This window comes from Sarcophilus harrisii, chromosome 4 (genome assembly GCF_902635505.1).
Source record: "Sarcophilus harrisii chromosome 4, mSarHar1.11, whole genome shotgun sequence".
NCBI classification, from domain to species: Eukaryota; Metazoa; Chordata; class Mammalia; order Dasyuromorphia; family Dasyuridae; genus Sarcophilus; species Sarcophilus harrisii.
This window is the reverse complement of record NC_045429.1, coordinates 365,122,914-365,140,277: the sequence shown is the minus strand read 5'-3', so window position 1 is coordinate 365,140,277 and position 17,364 is coordinate 365,122,914. Positions and strand designations below refer to the sequence as shown.

The window sequence follows — 17,364 nt, the reverse complement described above, 5'->3', positions numbered from 1 at the left end:
CAAAGCAGGTATTTACTTCTGAAGGTGTAGGCCAGCAAAAGGTAGTGATTTTCTTTTTTTAAAATGAGGATAGAAAGGGACAGTTAGGTGGTGCAGTGGATAGAGCACTAGCCCTGAAGTCAAGAGGACCTGAGTTCAAATCTGACTAGTTGTGTGACCCTGGGCGAGTCACTTAACCCCAATTGCCTCAGCAAAATAAAATAAAATAATGATAGACCATCACAGATTCCAAGATGTTGAAGGGATCATAGCAATGTGTCATTTTGTGATTCCTAGTGAAACATGGCAATTTTAATGAAAACTATTAATGCACCTGGAAAAAATACCATCATTATCTCCTTTCTTGGCAGTTTAAAAGATAGCATAGAGAGAATGGGTTCTGTCCTTTTAGCAACTGCCTTCTATACCACCGAAATTTGACATTTCCATCAATTAGAGAGAGAATTATGGTTCTTGAACCCTAAACTTAGAGACCATGGACCTATACCTCCTACAAAAGCCTTTAAATTCATTTTGTCCAGAGTGGGTCCTCAGATCACTCTCCATTTCTTCCACATAGCAGCTACTCCAGTTAAAGAGAGTGAGATGATTTATCCCCCTTACCTTGTTGAACTGGTGAATAGGCATTTGTCAGGAAGCGGAAGGGCCCTTTGTTGTACCAGCAGATCAGAGACATATTTCCTTTCACCTTTATTCGGTACTGCCCTCGAACCTGGGGGACATCCGAATTATTCAGCATAGACAGAGGTAGGCCAGTGCAGTCACTTTTTCGGGAACTCAGCAGTCCACAGCAGTAAATTTCTGTAGATGGGGAGAAAAATAATTGTAAAATATATACCTATTACATACATTATGACTTGCCTAAGACCAATTAGCTAAAATATGGCAAAGCCAGGATTTGAATCTACCTCCTCATATTCCAATTGTAATTTTAGACAGCAAGGTGACACAGTAAATAAAACACTGGCTGCAATCAAGAAGATCTGAATTCAAATCCAGCCTCAGATGTTTCCTAGCTGTTTGACTCTGGAAAGATTACATAACTTCCATCTGCCTCAGTTTTTTCAGCTGTAAAATGTGGATCATAATAGCATCTACCTCTCAGGTGTTTGTGAGGAACATAGGAGTAAAGTACTTGATGTTTTGTTTCTGCCTTTGAATCCAAGCTCAGTGAATTGCCCACATCAGTGCTTAGTTAGCACAGAGCCTAATACACAATAAGTGCTTAATCAATGCTTAATTTCTTTCACTTCTTTATGAATATTAATCTAAATGATTCAGTGCTTTTCTCTTATAGGAAATAGTAAGCCATTGATGATTTTTAACCTAAGAAGGAGGAGGTTGGGCATTTCAGGATGTGCAAATCATTATTTTTAGGCAGATTAAATAAATCTGGAAATAGCATATAAGGTGAACTACAGAGAGAAAAGAGTAGATGTAAGTAGATAGGGTAGGAGGCTAATACAATAGCTTGTAGAATGAAACTACTTTGAAAGCAACAGGTGTTTTATTTCTGTCTTTGAATCCCATGACCTAGCTCAGTGCATTGCATATGTAGGTGCTCAATAAATGTTTATTGAGCTGAATTCAAGTATTAATGATGGGAGGGTGGGGGGCTTGACCAGGGTGATAGCAATGGAAATGGCAAGAAAAAAACAACATGATTGGATGTGGAGAAAAAAGGGTAATGGATAATATTAAGATGTCTACTGGGAATAGAATTTTTTTTATTCTTTAAAATTTTTATAAATTATGTATGTGTATTTTTAAAATATATTTCCATATGAAGTCATATTGGGAGAGAAAAATCAGAACAAAAGGTTAAAAACCACAAGAAAGAAAAAACAAGGAAAAAGGGGGGAAAACAGTATGCCTCAATCTGCATTCAGTCTCCATAGAGCTCTCTCTGGATGCAGATGGCATTTTCTACTCAAGTCTAATGGAACTGCCAAGACATGCTGTCTATCTTGGTTGATCATCACACAGTTTTGTGGTTGCTGTATACAATGATCTCCTAGTTCTATTTGCTTCACTCAGCACCAGTTCATGTCTTTTAGGCTTTTCTGAAATCATTCTGTTCATAATTTCTTATAGAACAATAATACTCCATTACTTTCACATGCCACAATTATTCAGCCATTCTCCAGCTGGCTCTGAGGAGTTCCAGACTCCAGCTCTGTAGCCATTATACCAGATTGACTAATTTTAACAAGAAGAAATGAGGCAAAAAATTTGAGATGGAGTATAATTAAAAGTCGAATGAATGAGTCTAGAATCCTGAGAAAATGCTGGGTCCATTCATAGAAATAACAAAGTCCAGTGGGCAGAGGTCCTTGGGAAACATTATGAGGTCACTTTTAGATATGAGGAGTTTGATGTAATAGGGGAATACAAATAAATAATTACGAGAGAAGTGGGCTCCCTGCTAAAAATTAATTTAAAGTTGATAAGTATTATTAAGAGTCTCCTTAAATAATTAGAACAAAAGTGGAATAAGCAGTTAAGATTGCACAAATAGCATATCAGTCACTTGCATCAGTCAGTACAGGTTCTTTCATCTTATGCATATCACATTTTACTTGACCCAACACTTGAGAGACAGTGAGAATACCAATCTGTCATGGAAAGACTAGTATCAAATACAATTGCTAAGAAACTGAAGTTATATTCTTGAGACAAGTTTCTAGATTCTATCTTTTTCTCCACAACTTCGACTCTTGGACTTTAGATTGGCCTACCATTAGAATTTGGGGAAAGTTTTCACTTGTCTCAAATGAGATAATAATGATAAAGCACTTAGCACAGTACCTGGCACGCAATAAGTGCTATGTAAATGTTAACTTTTATTATCATATCCCTATTTTCTTCTAAGGTTACTCAAGACTGAATCATCATTTGAGGGACATTAGTGGATAGGTCAGTAACTTAAAAAATAAAAAGCTATTTAAAAAACAACCCACTCAAGAATCTTTCTTTCCTCCAACTATTTTTGAGGCCAAAAAAGGAGGTTTTTTCCCAAAAAAACCTCTTATTCTAATAAATGCCCCCACACTGCACCACCAAGCTTCTCAGATATGGTAGGCGTTTGATAAAAGCAGAGAAAGAGGTATGAATGAGCCTGTTTGCTAAAAGTAAGAGTGAATGAGTGTTTAATCATTGTTCAAACCTCTTCAGCTGCTCTTACTACGCCTCCAAGAGTGGGAATAAATTTAGGATGCACCCTTATATATAACAGCAGCCAGAGCAATTTACCCAGAATAATTTTTCCTCCCCCTTAAGTAGAAAAATATCTGTTAAAAGAGAATGAATAAATGATATCAGTTAAAATCCTGTTGTTGATTTTTTTTGTTTTAATTATTTACAACATCCAGGAGATGAAAGTATTATTTTTCTCTACTAAGGAATGTTTCCCTGTCTGATGCTTGCATATATTACAAAGTTAGGAGCCATTTGAAAAATGTTCAAACATGATGGAACTAGGATTCATGCTTATGTTACAGGAAAGGCAAAAGTCAAGCCTAGCAGAGTCTGTGTCATGTCTATATTATTTTATGTGGATAAGGATAGATGCATATACAAGCTGGCTCATTCTGTTTTAAAAGAGTGTTGTTTGTACTTCAGCAAGAAAAAAACTTCCAGATACACATTCTTCTCTCACACAGAGGTGGTACATCTAATTGACAGTTATATGATTTCTCAATAAAAGACCAGTCTCAGAAGCCTCCTTAAAGATGCCTGAAATATTCTTACCTATTTCGCAGCCTTCTCTTAGAAACAGATTTTTAAATCTTATCATTTGGTTTAAGAGGGAAACCTTATGCACCCCATCTAAACCACTGAAATTAGACTACAGGACCATCACTTTACAGGACTTTAGAAGTCATCTTGTCTGACTGTGGAAGCAACATAGTAGAATAGTAGAAAGAACATTGGCTCAAGAGTCAGAAGAGTTAAGTGAAAATCTCAGTCCTGAAACTCTCTACCAGGGTGACTTTAGACATTTAATTTCTCTTCATGAGATCTCAGTTTCAGCATCTATAAAAATGAGGTGATCATATTAGATGGCCTCTGAATCTCTCATTTTACAAATAAGGAAACATTGGCTCAAAGATTTCTAAATGGTCTTCTAAGCACCTTCTAGTTCTAAATCAATGTTTGTTGTTCAATCTTTTTGGCAGTTGTATCTGACTGCTCATGATCCCATTTTCTTGACAAAAAAAATGCTGGAGTAGTTTACCATTTTCATCTCCAGCTCATTTTACAGATGAGGAAACTGAGGCAAACAGATGAAATGACTTGTCCAGTTAATAAGTGTCTAAAGTCAGATTTGAACTCAGAAAGTTGAGACTTCCTGACTGCAGGTCTGCCACTTTTTCCATTGAGCCACCTAGCTGCCCAAATGGATGATCCTACAGTCCTATTAACTTATTTCACAAAGGTCATAAATGGGTAAAAACCAGGACTCAAACTTACATCATTTGACCTCAAATCCAATATTCTTTCTACTAAAACTTGTAAAAAATACTGACCACATGTCATTCATGACAATGGCTGAGGGGAGGGAGAATTCTATTGGGGCATCAGGAACCACTTAGCGTGCCTTTTGGATTCCTAGTACCAGGACAAGTGCGACATAAGCCCTCCAGAAGATCGGTGGCTGAAACAGTAGTTTCAGTATACTCATTTTCATCCATGGTAGCTTTGCTTTTGAAATTGGCTCATATGACTATTTTATGACTAGAACATGACATTTTCATAACATCTCAATTTGGTCTTTTCGGCAAGGAGCCTGAAGACAAATCACATATCCAACTAACAAGAAGGCAAAAAAAAATTAGTATTTGGCTCCCAAACTACAGTGGAAACTGGTAAAAGAAAAAGTACAATAGGAGGTAATCAGAGGAAAGACAGCTTTATCTTTAAGAAAATAAAACCAAGACTTTCAGATAATCTATATTTGTGTTAGTGAAGGAAATATATAATATAGATATTTTCCATGAAACTGCTCCTACTCCGATATCTTATCTTGCCCTGGACTTCAAAGTCTATCTATGGCAGTTGATTGCTGGTCCTCTTAGGTCTTATCAAGTTAGAAAAGCTTTGATAAAAGTTCTAGCAACTAATTGTTTTTCACAAAGAGCCCTTGATCTGCTGGACTAATGAGTAAAGACCCTAAGTTTAAACCACAGATCTTTTCCTTAGTACCTGTGAGACCTTGATAACATTTTTCAACTTTTCTGGGGGTCAGTCACTTCATTTGTAAAATAAGGGAGTTGGACCAGACTAAGGGTTGCTACCATTTTTTGTGTGTGTCCTGGACCCCTTTGGAGGTCTTGTGAAGTCTGAGGATGCCTTCTTGGAATGATGCTTTTAAAACTGTATTGAGTAAAATCAATAGGTTTATACAGGAGACCCATTAAAATATAGTTATCAAAATACAGGGCATCCCAAAATTCTTAGTGAAATCTAGAAGCTTTAATAGCTTAAAACCAAACTTTTGGGATGCCTTGTAGTACAAAAAAAAAGTTATGTGACCGCAAGGTGAGAACCTCTAAATTAACTGATATCTAAAGTCCCTTCCAGCCATAAATCTATGTTTTTAATCTACAATCCTATATTGACAAGGACCAGCCTACTAAGACCTACTGACAACATTATCTTGGCATCCGGGTAATGAATTCTATTTGGTTATGGATTATCTAATAAAATAGCAAGAAGTTGCCATCCGTGTCAAGTATCTACATTGATGAAATAACAGATTTTTGAAGAACTGACAAAAGTAATATAAAATTGGAATCTAACTTCTGCAAAGAGGGATGGAAAACAGCAAGGGAAAAGGAAAAACTCTGGATTAAGAGAAAACTTGGGTTCAGGTCTCACTTCTACATAAGTGACCTTAAGCAAGTCATTGTGGGTACCTCAGTTTCCTCAGATCTAATAAATAAATAATACTTATACTACCTACTTCAAAGGGTTGAGAGAGTTTTATAAATGCATAGTGCTAGATCAAAGTGTGCTAAAAAGAAACCTAATTGCTGATCTCCTCACATTTTAAGCATATTTTCTATATGGGGAGGGAGTGCCTGCTACTTTTATTCCCAAGGAAAAAGAGATACTCTTTTCATTCAGATTCTAAACCAGGTGGATGTTTTCAAAGGAAAGATTAGCTTACATTAACTCAGAATTCCCAAACTCTTCCCTTTTTAAGTCCCTCTGAAAACTCTGTGTAGTTTCTTTTGCTCTTTGCACTCCCCAAACAACTGCCTTCCAATGCCCTTCTATTGAAGTTGTAATATGTGTGAAATTCTGCATGACTGAATAATTTGGGGTTTACAATTCCAGTTCTCTAGAAAATCTTAATGATTTCTTCCCTGTCATTGTTTCTGAGAGAAGTAACATGGGATATTAGATAATCACTGTAGGTTGTAGTAAATCCTGCTTCTGATATACACTGATTAGGTGACTCTAGATTAATCACTTATTCTAATCACTAATGCTCTAATCAACTCTCTAAGATTAGGGATTGTAAAGAACATGGAGACCTGTAGTGGTAGGTAGGGTGAGTCTCCTCACCCTGGTAGACTTTATAGCAATGAAATCATGCACCAAGTTCTTGCTCTAATCTATCCTTATTCTATTATGTCTGTTATTCTAGTAGCTGCCGTGGGATAAGTGAAGATTCCTTGTTGTGGAATGAGCCAGCTGTATACTAAAATGTGAGATCAATTTTAAAATATCATCAGATTTCCCAGCTGTCCATGAAGCTCCTTGCTCTTCCCAAACCCCAAGTGCCTGGATGGTGCTTTTCTCATCCACTGCAACAATGCAGAAGAGCCACTATTTCCCTGAACTTTTATGAAGACAGTTTCATTGTTCCCTGAGCTAAACTTCATTCTTCTATGTAGTAACATGAAGTTTTGGATGTTTGAAAGGATCAGGCTGGTGGAAGCTCATGAGCTTTTGCCCAAAGACTAAATTACTGTAATTAAAAAAAAAAAAGACAAAAGACAAAAAAATCAACAATAATCAATTATTCCTAGAAGATAATTCTTCGGTAGTCAATTGCCAAGAACAGAACACATATGGAGAAATAGCACCAAAACCTTGGGTAGAACTGATTATCCATATGGTCTTGAGGATGACTTCTAATACTAAAATTTTATCATATTGGGGCATTCGTACCTCCGACCAGGTCTCTTCCCAGAGATTTCACTTTATAATTCCTAAGCAATTGCTCTCAGGGAAAATTCATACCAGGAGCAGGACCATGCCACCACAAACCTTGTTTCTCAAACTCTTCGAACAGGGGCAAGCTGGTGATGCTGGGTCCTGTGAAGATGATGTAGTTTTTGCCTGCTGCATTCCGACAAAGGCTCTTGGCCACCATGCTGTGGAGTTGGGGCTTATTCTTTAGAGTATCCAGTCCATCTGCACCTCCGCCTTCCTTCAGGTGCACATAAATCTTTAAGAGAAGAAACACCAAAAAAAGAGAGAGAGAGAAAGAGAGAGAAATAAATCTAGCTTAATCACAACAGCCTACAAGAGTGATTAGGTGACAAGAAGCCTGGGTTTCTGGTTCTGAATCCACTGCCAAGTGAATTATGATCTTGAGTAAGTTATCCCTTGAGAATTCGTTTCCTCCTCTCCTCACCATCTCCTGGCATTTCTCATGTAGGTATGCTATCAATAAAAAACTGATCTCATAGACAGCCAGGACTTCAGACAACTACTCAGCCCAGGAAGTTTATGAGTATACTTCTTCACTTTATAAAGACTCAGATAAAGCTAGAGTTGAAGAATTAATCTACATCGTAGTAATTTCCAGATTAATCAGGGAATAGCCAATATTACTTATGGGAGACATCATTAAAGGAAGAGCCTCTTACAGAAGAAATTCTGTCGAGATTTTTAGGCAACTGTGTAAGGCTTAACAATTTTGCATTCCAAAGGAAAGAAATCAAATAAGGATCTTACATAAGATGAATTGGATATGGGCAGAGGTAAGAGATTAATGAAGGTATACAAGTGAACAATATAATGGAGGCACACAAAGTGCCATCATCGAGTCATAATATTTGGAGGGTGTATTATTGGGATGTTCTGAGGAAAAGGTAAAGTACTTATAAATTATTGATTATAGCAAGTAGGATACTTCTATTGTCCTGAAGAAGGCAAAGTTTCCCATGGGAAAGTCCATTTCTACGATCTGTCAGGACAGAACCATCTCATTTCCACCTACTTAATTTATTAGAACAAGGTCAGACCTCTAGAAAAACAAAAAGTACTTCTAGGCTCTACGAGTCTTAGAATTCTGACTAAATACCAAAAAACAGAATGTTATAGTACAAAGGATAATAATTCTGAAGTAAAAAGAGATGTGAATTTGAATTCCATTTTAGCCACTTAATATATATGACCATGGGAAAATAATTTCTAATGATAATAATAACTAGTATTTAATATATTTTAACCATTTAAGCTAAGTATTTTTCAAATATCATCTCATTTTACCCCTCAAACAACTCTAAGAAGTAGGTTCAATTATAATTCCCATTTAAGAAATGAGGAAATGGAAGAAGACAGAGGTTAAATGACTTTTTCAAAATCACACAATAAGTGTCTGAGTTCTAGATTTGAATTAGGTCTTCCTGACTTCAGGTATGAGGCTCAATCCATTGCATCATCTGGGTGACCCTGACTCAGAGAGACTCACCCACCTAAATTTTAATTCTGTCATCTAAAAAAATGAAAACATGAATATGTATAGCATTTATTGCTTGTTTTGTTGTTAAATAAGGAAAGTTCTTTGTAAATCTTAAAATCTTTGTAAATCTCCCAATTATATTGGAAGATATTGTCATAAAAATCTGGGGGGATATGAGTGAAATCTATAAAACAGGGACTAATAGGGAAAAGATCAATAAAGACTCATTCACTTAATTCTTAAATACTAAGATTTAGGAAGGGAGCTATACTTTAAGCTTGTGTAAGGTAATTTCAGGAAAAATTAAAGGAAGTATTGCATTATTTCACAGAGTGGACAATAAACTTACAAAATCCATTATAAAATATGGTCCTGAGAGGAACTGGAAATGGATTTTTTAAAAAATTAAATTAAAATTAAATTAAATTAAAAATTAAAATAAAAAAATAAAATTAAAAAATTTTAAAAGCTTAACCTTTAAGATAGCCATAAAATAGCTATCCTTGTCCACCCATGGCATTTCCCATTGTTCTGTGTTGCTAATGGAATGTCAGAAGAATGGAACATGAGTCTGATCCACTATAATGGTTCTTATATCTCTATAAACTTTTGCAGTGAAACTATTTCCCAACTTCAGGTTCATCTTGAGGGGGGAAAGAATTTTGGTGTCATGAACTCAATAGTCTGAGAAGATGGTAAGGAGCAAATGGTTGAAAACAAGAAAAAGGTAAATTAACATTTCAAAGTCTGGCACCATTCAAATAAATATAAAAATAATCTAGAATCCAAAGATTCCAAAGGAACTTCCCCACCCAATCAATACATTTGTGATTACAGTAATTTGGCAATAATGAATTGGTCAATGGAAAATATGCTGAGTATGGCTAGCCCAAATATTTCTTCATAGGAACCACAAGTTTGCCTTGAATAGATGTATGCTTTTGATGTCTCAGTTTCCTTATCTGAAAAATAATGAGTTTATACTTACAGATTTCTTGATATTCCTCCAAGTCTCATTTCCTACATTCTTGTATTTGGGTTATACTTTTTTCAGAAGAAGAAAGGCAGAGGGGAAAAAAGGAAGGAGATAAGGAAGGAATGAAGAAGGAAAAAGAGAGAGATGGAAGGAAGAAAAGGAAGAAAGAAGCATGGAAGAAAGAAAGGAAAATAAGATAAAGAAGGAAGAAAAAAGAAAAAATGAATATAGAAGGAAGAAAAGAAGGAAGGAATAAAAAATATGAAGTAAGAAAATATGAAATGGTACCCTTGAGTGCCTTGCTGGTTCAACTTACCCTAGTTTGAATAGTAAGCAATTACTGAGCCTAAATTGAGGGAACATTTACTATCTATCTCTGACCTGTTTAAATACAGAAACAAATACAAAGATATATAAAAACTTTCAGTTACATATTTAACAATCAAATAATTCTCTCTCCATCAAATTTCCTAGCTATGATACATGGTGAGTCAGAGTTTTTCAATACATAAATCCATTGTTCCTGGTTAAGCTTTTTTGGGGAAAGTAGTATTCATTTGAAGACCACTGAAGTACCTTGGATATGGAAGGGAAAGAAATAAATATTCATATAGTGCCTATTATGTACCAGATACTGTGCTTAATCACTTAGAAAATATTATGTAATTTGGTTCCTGACAACAACCTTGCAAAGTAAATGCTATTATTATCATCATCATCTTCATTTTACAGTTGAGGAAACTGAGGCAAGTAACTGGCCCAAGATCACACAGTTAGTGAAAGTCTGAGGATATACTTTTAACTCAAATCTTCCTGATTCCAGACTCAGAACTCAAGTCACTTTACCATTAGCTGTCTGAATCTGTAAATAGGTCCAAGAGTTCTGAAAAACAACTTGGAATGATACAAAAAAGTTATTAAACTCTGCATATTTTGGACCCAGAAATCCCAGCACTAGGCATTCAGATAAAAATAATTATTAAAATATTAATTTTTTGTGGTAGCAAAAATTAAAAATTTTAAAAAGTGAGTGTCCATCGAATAAAAAGTAGATGAACAAATTGTTCTGCATGGATGTAATGGAATATCATGGTGCCATGAGAAATGATAAGAGAATCATGAAAAGACTTGTATGACTTGACACAAAGCAAAGTAAGCCAAGGGAATATAAATGACTACAATAATGTGATTTTTTTTTAAAAAAGCAACAGAACGAATAAATGCCATATCAATTCCAAATGTCAAATGACTGCATTTGTCAAATGTAGTGGATATTGCTACATAGTTGATGTGTTAATTTTGCTTGACTTTTTTTTTTGCAATGGCTCAAGAGGAAAAATAGAGAGGACCTACAGGGAAGTAATTATCACCTTAAAAAGCATAAATTTTTTAAAAAAGCATAAATACATCAATAAACATTAAAAAAATAAATAGTATGACATGATAGCTGAAGAAAAAAGCCAAACTAAGAATTTTCATAGCCCCAGCCTGTTTAGACATCAGGAATATTGGGTCAATTTCTGAGTGTCACTTTGGGAAATACATTGGCAATCTGGACAACATTTAGTGGAGATAGACCAGGATGGCAATGGGACTGAAAATCTTACCAAACAAGGATCAGTGGAAGAATGATTGATGTTTAGCCTGGAGAATAGATTTAGAGGAACATAATAATTATATTCTAGTATTCAAAAGGCTTTCATGTACAAGAGAATTGATAATTATAGTTCACTTTTCTGTAGCACATTAAAGTTGCAAAATGCTTTACATGGTATTTCATTTGATTCTTACAACACACCTGTGATACTGTTAAGTATCATTATCTCCATTTTAAACATGACAAAATTTAGGCTTAAGGGAATTTAAGTGCCTTGCTCATGCTCACAGTGAATATAAGGGGCAGAATTCAGACCCAGATCTCTTCTGTTGCCAAGTCCAGTGTTCTTGCTAATATGGCAAGAAAAGAACTTACTCTATTTTCTCCTGAAGGATGAAGCTGGGAGCAACAGGGGAAAATTTGGGGCTCAATGTAAGGTAAAATTTCCTAACAATTAGAGATTTCCTAAGTAGATAGAACTATCTTGGGATAAGGTCTTCTAAATAAGGTGGACCATTTGTCAGGGAATTTTGATTTAGGTATTGATTGAATTTTATCACTTAAGTTCCTTTCAAAATTGAGATTTGTGATCAACAGGCTGATCTAATCTATCTAGTTATGGGAATGTTCCCTTCTTCTCTCACAAGTCCTTATGTGACCCTCCCAAACTGTTAACTTGGTCACAGGAAAAACTTCTTCACTGAATAATTCATCCATGCAAGGTACATAGTAGCTGAGCTCTCCTTCTAGATTCTACTGACAATAATTTGCTTAATGATACCCAGATCCCCAAAACACATTAAAGAAGTGACCTCATATGGTAAAAGTGCCTTTATTTAATTTAAATCAATGGAAACTTTCTCTGAGAGGCAGCATATGGCACTGGGACCTGGAGTCAGGAGATATGGTTTTGAAACCTGGCTCCAATATTAGCTATTTGATCATGGGGGAGCAATTTACTTCCTTGAGCTTCCAATTCTCCATCTATAAAGTGAGGCTAATTACCCTTGCACTGCCTACTCAACTGAATAATTGCAAGGAAAGCATTCCATGATCCTTAAAGCTATCTATAAACATCAGATTTATTAATAAAGATTAAAGAATTACTCTCTTCTACTGTACTTCTCTTAGGTGTGCCCTTTAGGCATTTATCAAAATAATTATACAAGTAAATGGAATATGGGGAAATCTAAGTTTCAGATGACAAGCTCTTTGTAGAATCCTCAAACTCTACTCAAAAGGCACTCATGAAAGCCATATGTAAAGTAACTTTTCTCCCTCTCCATGATCCCTGAGATTTAAAAGGCATTCAAACCAATTCCAATAAAGTGGTAAAGCTTTAGGGAAAGGGAGTCCAATACCAGTGGCTCAATATTAAGAGATGAGTGAATTTCCAGAGAAGGCACTTCATGACTCATCTACCATTATCTTCTGCCTTTGCCACTCACAAAAGCAGCTCTGTTAGTTGTATTTCACAATTATACATGAGTTTCTCCTTCCCTGCTCCCTAATTTAATTAGCTTGATTAGGATCTGAGCACTTAAAGCCGTTGATTCTAAATGCCTATTAAGAAAAATCCCCCATTAATTTTCAGAAACAAATCTAATGTTAGTACTAAAAAAAAGTGAAATATTTGAGGATTGAGAGGGGGATCATCACTCTTGGTTTCAAAGGGATATCTAAGTTACGCAGGATAGAGGATAACCTTTTCTCTTTTTAAGGCTAATTAGAGTAGTCCATTCCAGCAGTTTGTATTTAGAAAGTAAAGAAGCTCTTTCTTCCAAGCCCTAATGTCAGGTGTTTAATAAGTATTTGTTTATATTGAATTCACAAAGTCTCAGTTTAATATTTATAAAAGACATTGGATTTAGCTGAAGCCAGAGAAAGCATAGAGCTTTTCAAAGTTGCTGCAGCCTCAGAAGCTTTATGTTAAACATACATTTATGACATATGATCAAGCAGTGAAGATTTAATGGCCTATAAGGCACACAATAATAGGACAAAATGCATAACAAATTGTAGACAAAAGACTTGGGCTGATGCGTCCTCCCCATAAGTAAGCAAATGAGGGAGCATCCACATAGATCAGGACAATATCATGCCAATATCCTAATTTGGAGTTAATTTAATCTACAACTGTTTCTATACTTAATACTCCTCCAGCTATCTAGCTAATAGATTCCTTTTTCATGCTACACTAATCTTTATGATTCAAAACTACCTCTGCTTAGTGGAAGCATCTTTTCATCTTCTTTCTCCTCTCTTCCTACTCCCCCACTCTCATTTCTCTCCTTCTTAAACTTCTCTGATTGAATCTTTTTTATTTGTACACCTTCCATCTTTTTCCTTGCAAAAGAAAGTTGTACTGTGTTTATTTTTTGTTAAAATTGTTTTATTTATTAAAAGTAAATAAATATTTTATTGATACACTCCCCTCCTTTTTTCTTTTCCTTAGCCTAGTGCTATTCTTTCACCTTCTGAAGCTCACCAAAACCTGGATTAGACATGAAAGCACACTATAGCAGAAAGAGCACTAACCCTTAAAGTCAGAGGACCTGATTGAAATCCTTCTTCTATTACATACTATCTTGGGACAGTCACAAATTTTTTTTCAAGTCACATCTTCTTAAGATCTCAGTTTCCTCATTTGCAAAAAGTTCCTTTTAGCTATAGATTTTTGATGCTGAAGGCATCCAATGCAGACTGAACCTTCTCTCTCTTCCCTCTCAACCCCATTTCCCACAGGGGACAGGAGGAGAAATCAGCATGCTCTTTGTATCCTATTCTGACCTTTATTCTCTCTCATCTCACTCATCAACTTTTTCTCTTCCAGAGTTCACAACATCTCTTTATATCAGTCTGTACTGCTCATTGTTAAGACTATTTATAGATCTACAAGTTACTCTCTCTTTTCTCAAAAAGTTCAATTCCCAGTTTACAGTCTTCTTCTCTCTTTTAACCAATATCCTCATCTTTGGTGATAAATATTGATGACTTTTTGGAACACCCCCTAGTCTCCAAGTTCATCAATCTCCTCAAGTCCCTTGACCTCCATTTTCTTTCTACTTCCACATCCCATGAAAATAATCATATCTTGGATCTCATTATCAGCCCAAACTATTCTACTTCCAAGATCTTGAATTCTGGAATTCCCTTTTAACAATCTCCTGCCTTTTGTTCTTTCTCATTGCAACATGCCTCCTAAACCTGCTCTTCATCCTCACCACAATCCTGGGCCCCATAATCACTCTCAATTCTCTCAGTCCATCAACTTTCCTCTGGCCTTACATAAGTTCATGCCTTTGGTCTCAAACCTATAATTAACCAGAAAAAGCACCATTTTCCATTCTTTCATCTCCTACTTTTTTGTTCTTCATGCCCTGCTAAAGCTCAACTGGAGGTCACCTCTAATATCTACCCTCTGCTTTTGCTCCTGGGAAGTCACAAAATCATAAGGGTCAAGTTCACTACAAAATCATATTATCTAATGTCAAAAGGGTCCTCCTCACTGCATGGCAACCTGTTTATTCCTCTCAAATTGACTTCCTACCATACTCACCGTGTCTCTTTCAAGCCCCTTCTTAAGCTCCCAATTCTACCCCATCCCATCAGCAGATGACCTCATCTCTTAATTCATTGAAAAGACTAAGGTCCTTCATGATAAATTCTCTCCCTTCTCTCTCTTTACACCTGAAAACCTCTCAAATATTCTTTTCCTCTTTTATCTAGTCTCAGGAAATAAGGTGGTTTATCTCCTTGCCAAGGCTTATTTCTCCACTGTCACTAATTCCATACTTTCCTGGATACTCATAATAAAAACCTACCTATCTACTGTCTCCTTTATCTCTTTCTAAAAATGTGCTTACATCCTCCTTATCTTTAAAAAAAAAAAAAAAGGAACACACACACACACTTTTTCATAACTTTCCCTTGAAGGAGGGTTCCCTGTCATTCCCTTCCTTGCCATTTCCTTAGGCAAATGAGGAAGGAAACCAGGCAGTTGGTTAGTCAGTGGACATTTATTAAGTGCCTATTATATGCCAGGGTCTATACTAAGGGTAGGAGATGTAAAAGGAGGCCTCATGGAATACATATGTGTAAGTGTATGTATATGTGTGTGTGTATGTATATATATATATATATATATATATATATATATATATATATATATACACATAACTATCTATAAGATAAACAATCCACCAGGACTTAATCATGGCAGCTGCCAAAAATCTTGGCAACAGACCATCTCCTCTGTTTCTGTTGACCTCGTTCATTCATACCTTTTATTCCCCTTGTTTTCATTATCCACAATTTTTGATGCAATGCAGGGAATGTCTGCCACATCCTTTGGGATCTTCTGTTGAACACATTCCATGTGTTATAGGGGATGTTTTCTTGCCTTTTTTGTTTTTTAAAGGCCTTTTAAAACCAACAGAAATTTAGAAACTTGGGAAAATTCAGCAATTTTTGTTGCTAGTTAAATCAATAAAGGTTTTGATGAGAAAAAAAATTGATAATAGCCAAAAACCCTAATTCTGGCTCACTTTCCTGAGTTTTTTTTTCTTCTTCTCCCTGAGAACTTTAGAATATAGCCAGATATAGATAGCGCATATCTGGGTTTCTGCTGATGTGTGTAAAAGGTTTCCAGTACCTTTCTAAGCTAATTTAACAATGCATATCAGATACAGCACAGGTTTTATTTCTCTGAATATGCAGGAAACATTTAGAGTAGTTCATAAACAATTAATACAATTCTCCCTTTTTCTGGTTAATCTTGTCTTACCTCCTTCTTCCCAGTCTTATATAGTCCCCCAGGCTCACAGCCAGCACCCTTGGCCTTCCCTTAAAAGGGAAATGAACTTGGAGTTATTAAGGAGACAACCCCAATTTCCCAAATTCTGTTGTCTCACTTTCACCCCAGAAATAGACAGGGATGTACTTGTAAATGTTTAACAATTGGATCACTTTCACTCCAGAAATATAGGCAGACTGGGATGTACTTGTAAACTTTAATAATTGGATCTCTGAAAATGTAGGACACATTTTAAAGTAATTTATAGTAATAACATTTTCCCATGACTTTCTTAAATCTAGACAATCAACACGGCCCTGAGCTTTTTGCTGGTTTCTGAGGCATAACTGTTCACACTGAAAGCTTTACAATCACCTCCAGGTTGCTCCAGAGCTACAGTCTTGTGTTATTACAACTTACTGTATTAAAGGTTTGGGAAAAAATTGGAATTGCTAAGACCTGCATTGTCGAGTAACCCCTAACAGTAACAAAAGGCAAAATTCAGGGTTGTATCACCATTCTAGGACTGATTGATTCCATGGGCTTTTATCCCGCATGCCCTCCTATTTCTTGTTGAAATCCCTATAAAGGGGACCCTTCAATCCTGACCATCTATCTACTCTAATTCCTTGTGAGCTGAAATCTGATACTTCTGAAACTATTTTCTGGAAGGTCACCCATGATCTCTTATTCTCAAAACCTAATTTTCCTGAGTTCTCCTCTCCCATGACCTTTCTGTAGCATTTGTATTATTAGCCACCACCTCCTCCTGAATGTTTTTTCTGCCTGTGGCTTCTATGACACTGCTCTCTCTCCTTTTTCTCTACTTACTTTCTGGTTTGTTTGGCTGATTTCTTCTCCTCCCACTAAAAGTGGGTCTCCCCAAAGATTCTATCCTAGTACCTCTTCCCTTTTGTCTCTTTGTTCATTTCATTTGTTCCTATTGCTACCTCTACATACCTCTACATAGATAGCTCCAGAACCCACCCACCTACCCATCTAATCTACTTATTTTTTCAGGAATCGGGGTTAAGTAACTTGCACAGAGTCACACAATTAGTAAATATCTAAGGCTGGATTTGAACTCAGGTTCTCTGACTCCAGGTCCGGTGCTTTCTCTCACATAATTTTCAATTTTTCCCTAGAATTCCAGGTATTTCTAATAATATCTCAAATTCAATATGATCAAAATGGAATTATTCTTCTTCCCTCCTAAATCTGTACTTCCTCTCAATCACCCAGCTCCAAAAGCTCAGAGTCTCATCTAATCTATTTGTTGCCAAATCACGTTG

At 35.9% G+C, this 17,364-nt stretch overlaps 1 protein-coding gene across 1 annotated transcript in view; it reads right to left on the bottom strand.

Annotated features, from left to right (window-relative positions):
- PGBD5 (piggyBac transposable element derived 5) overlaps positions 1–17,364 on the bottom strand; it is a 156,203-nt gene that overhangs the window by 17,707 nt on the left and 121,132 nt on the right. The window contains exons 4-5 of the mRNA XM_012547981.3: positions 7,282–7,462; positions 604–801 (exon numbers count right to left, since the gene is read on the bottom strand). Of these exons, the coding sequence (XP_012403435.3) occupies positions 604–801; positions 7,282–7,462 (379 nt within the window). The remainder of the gene's footprint in view (positions 1–603; positions 802–7,281; positions 7,463–17,364) is intronic.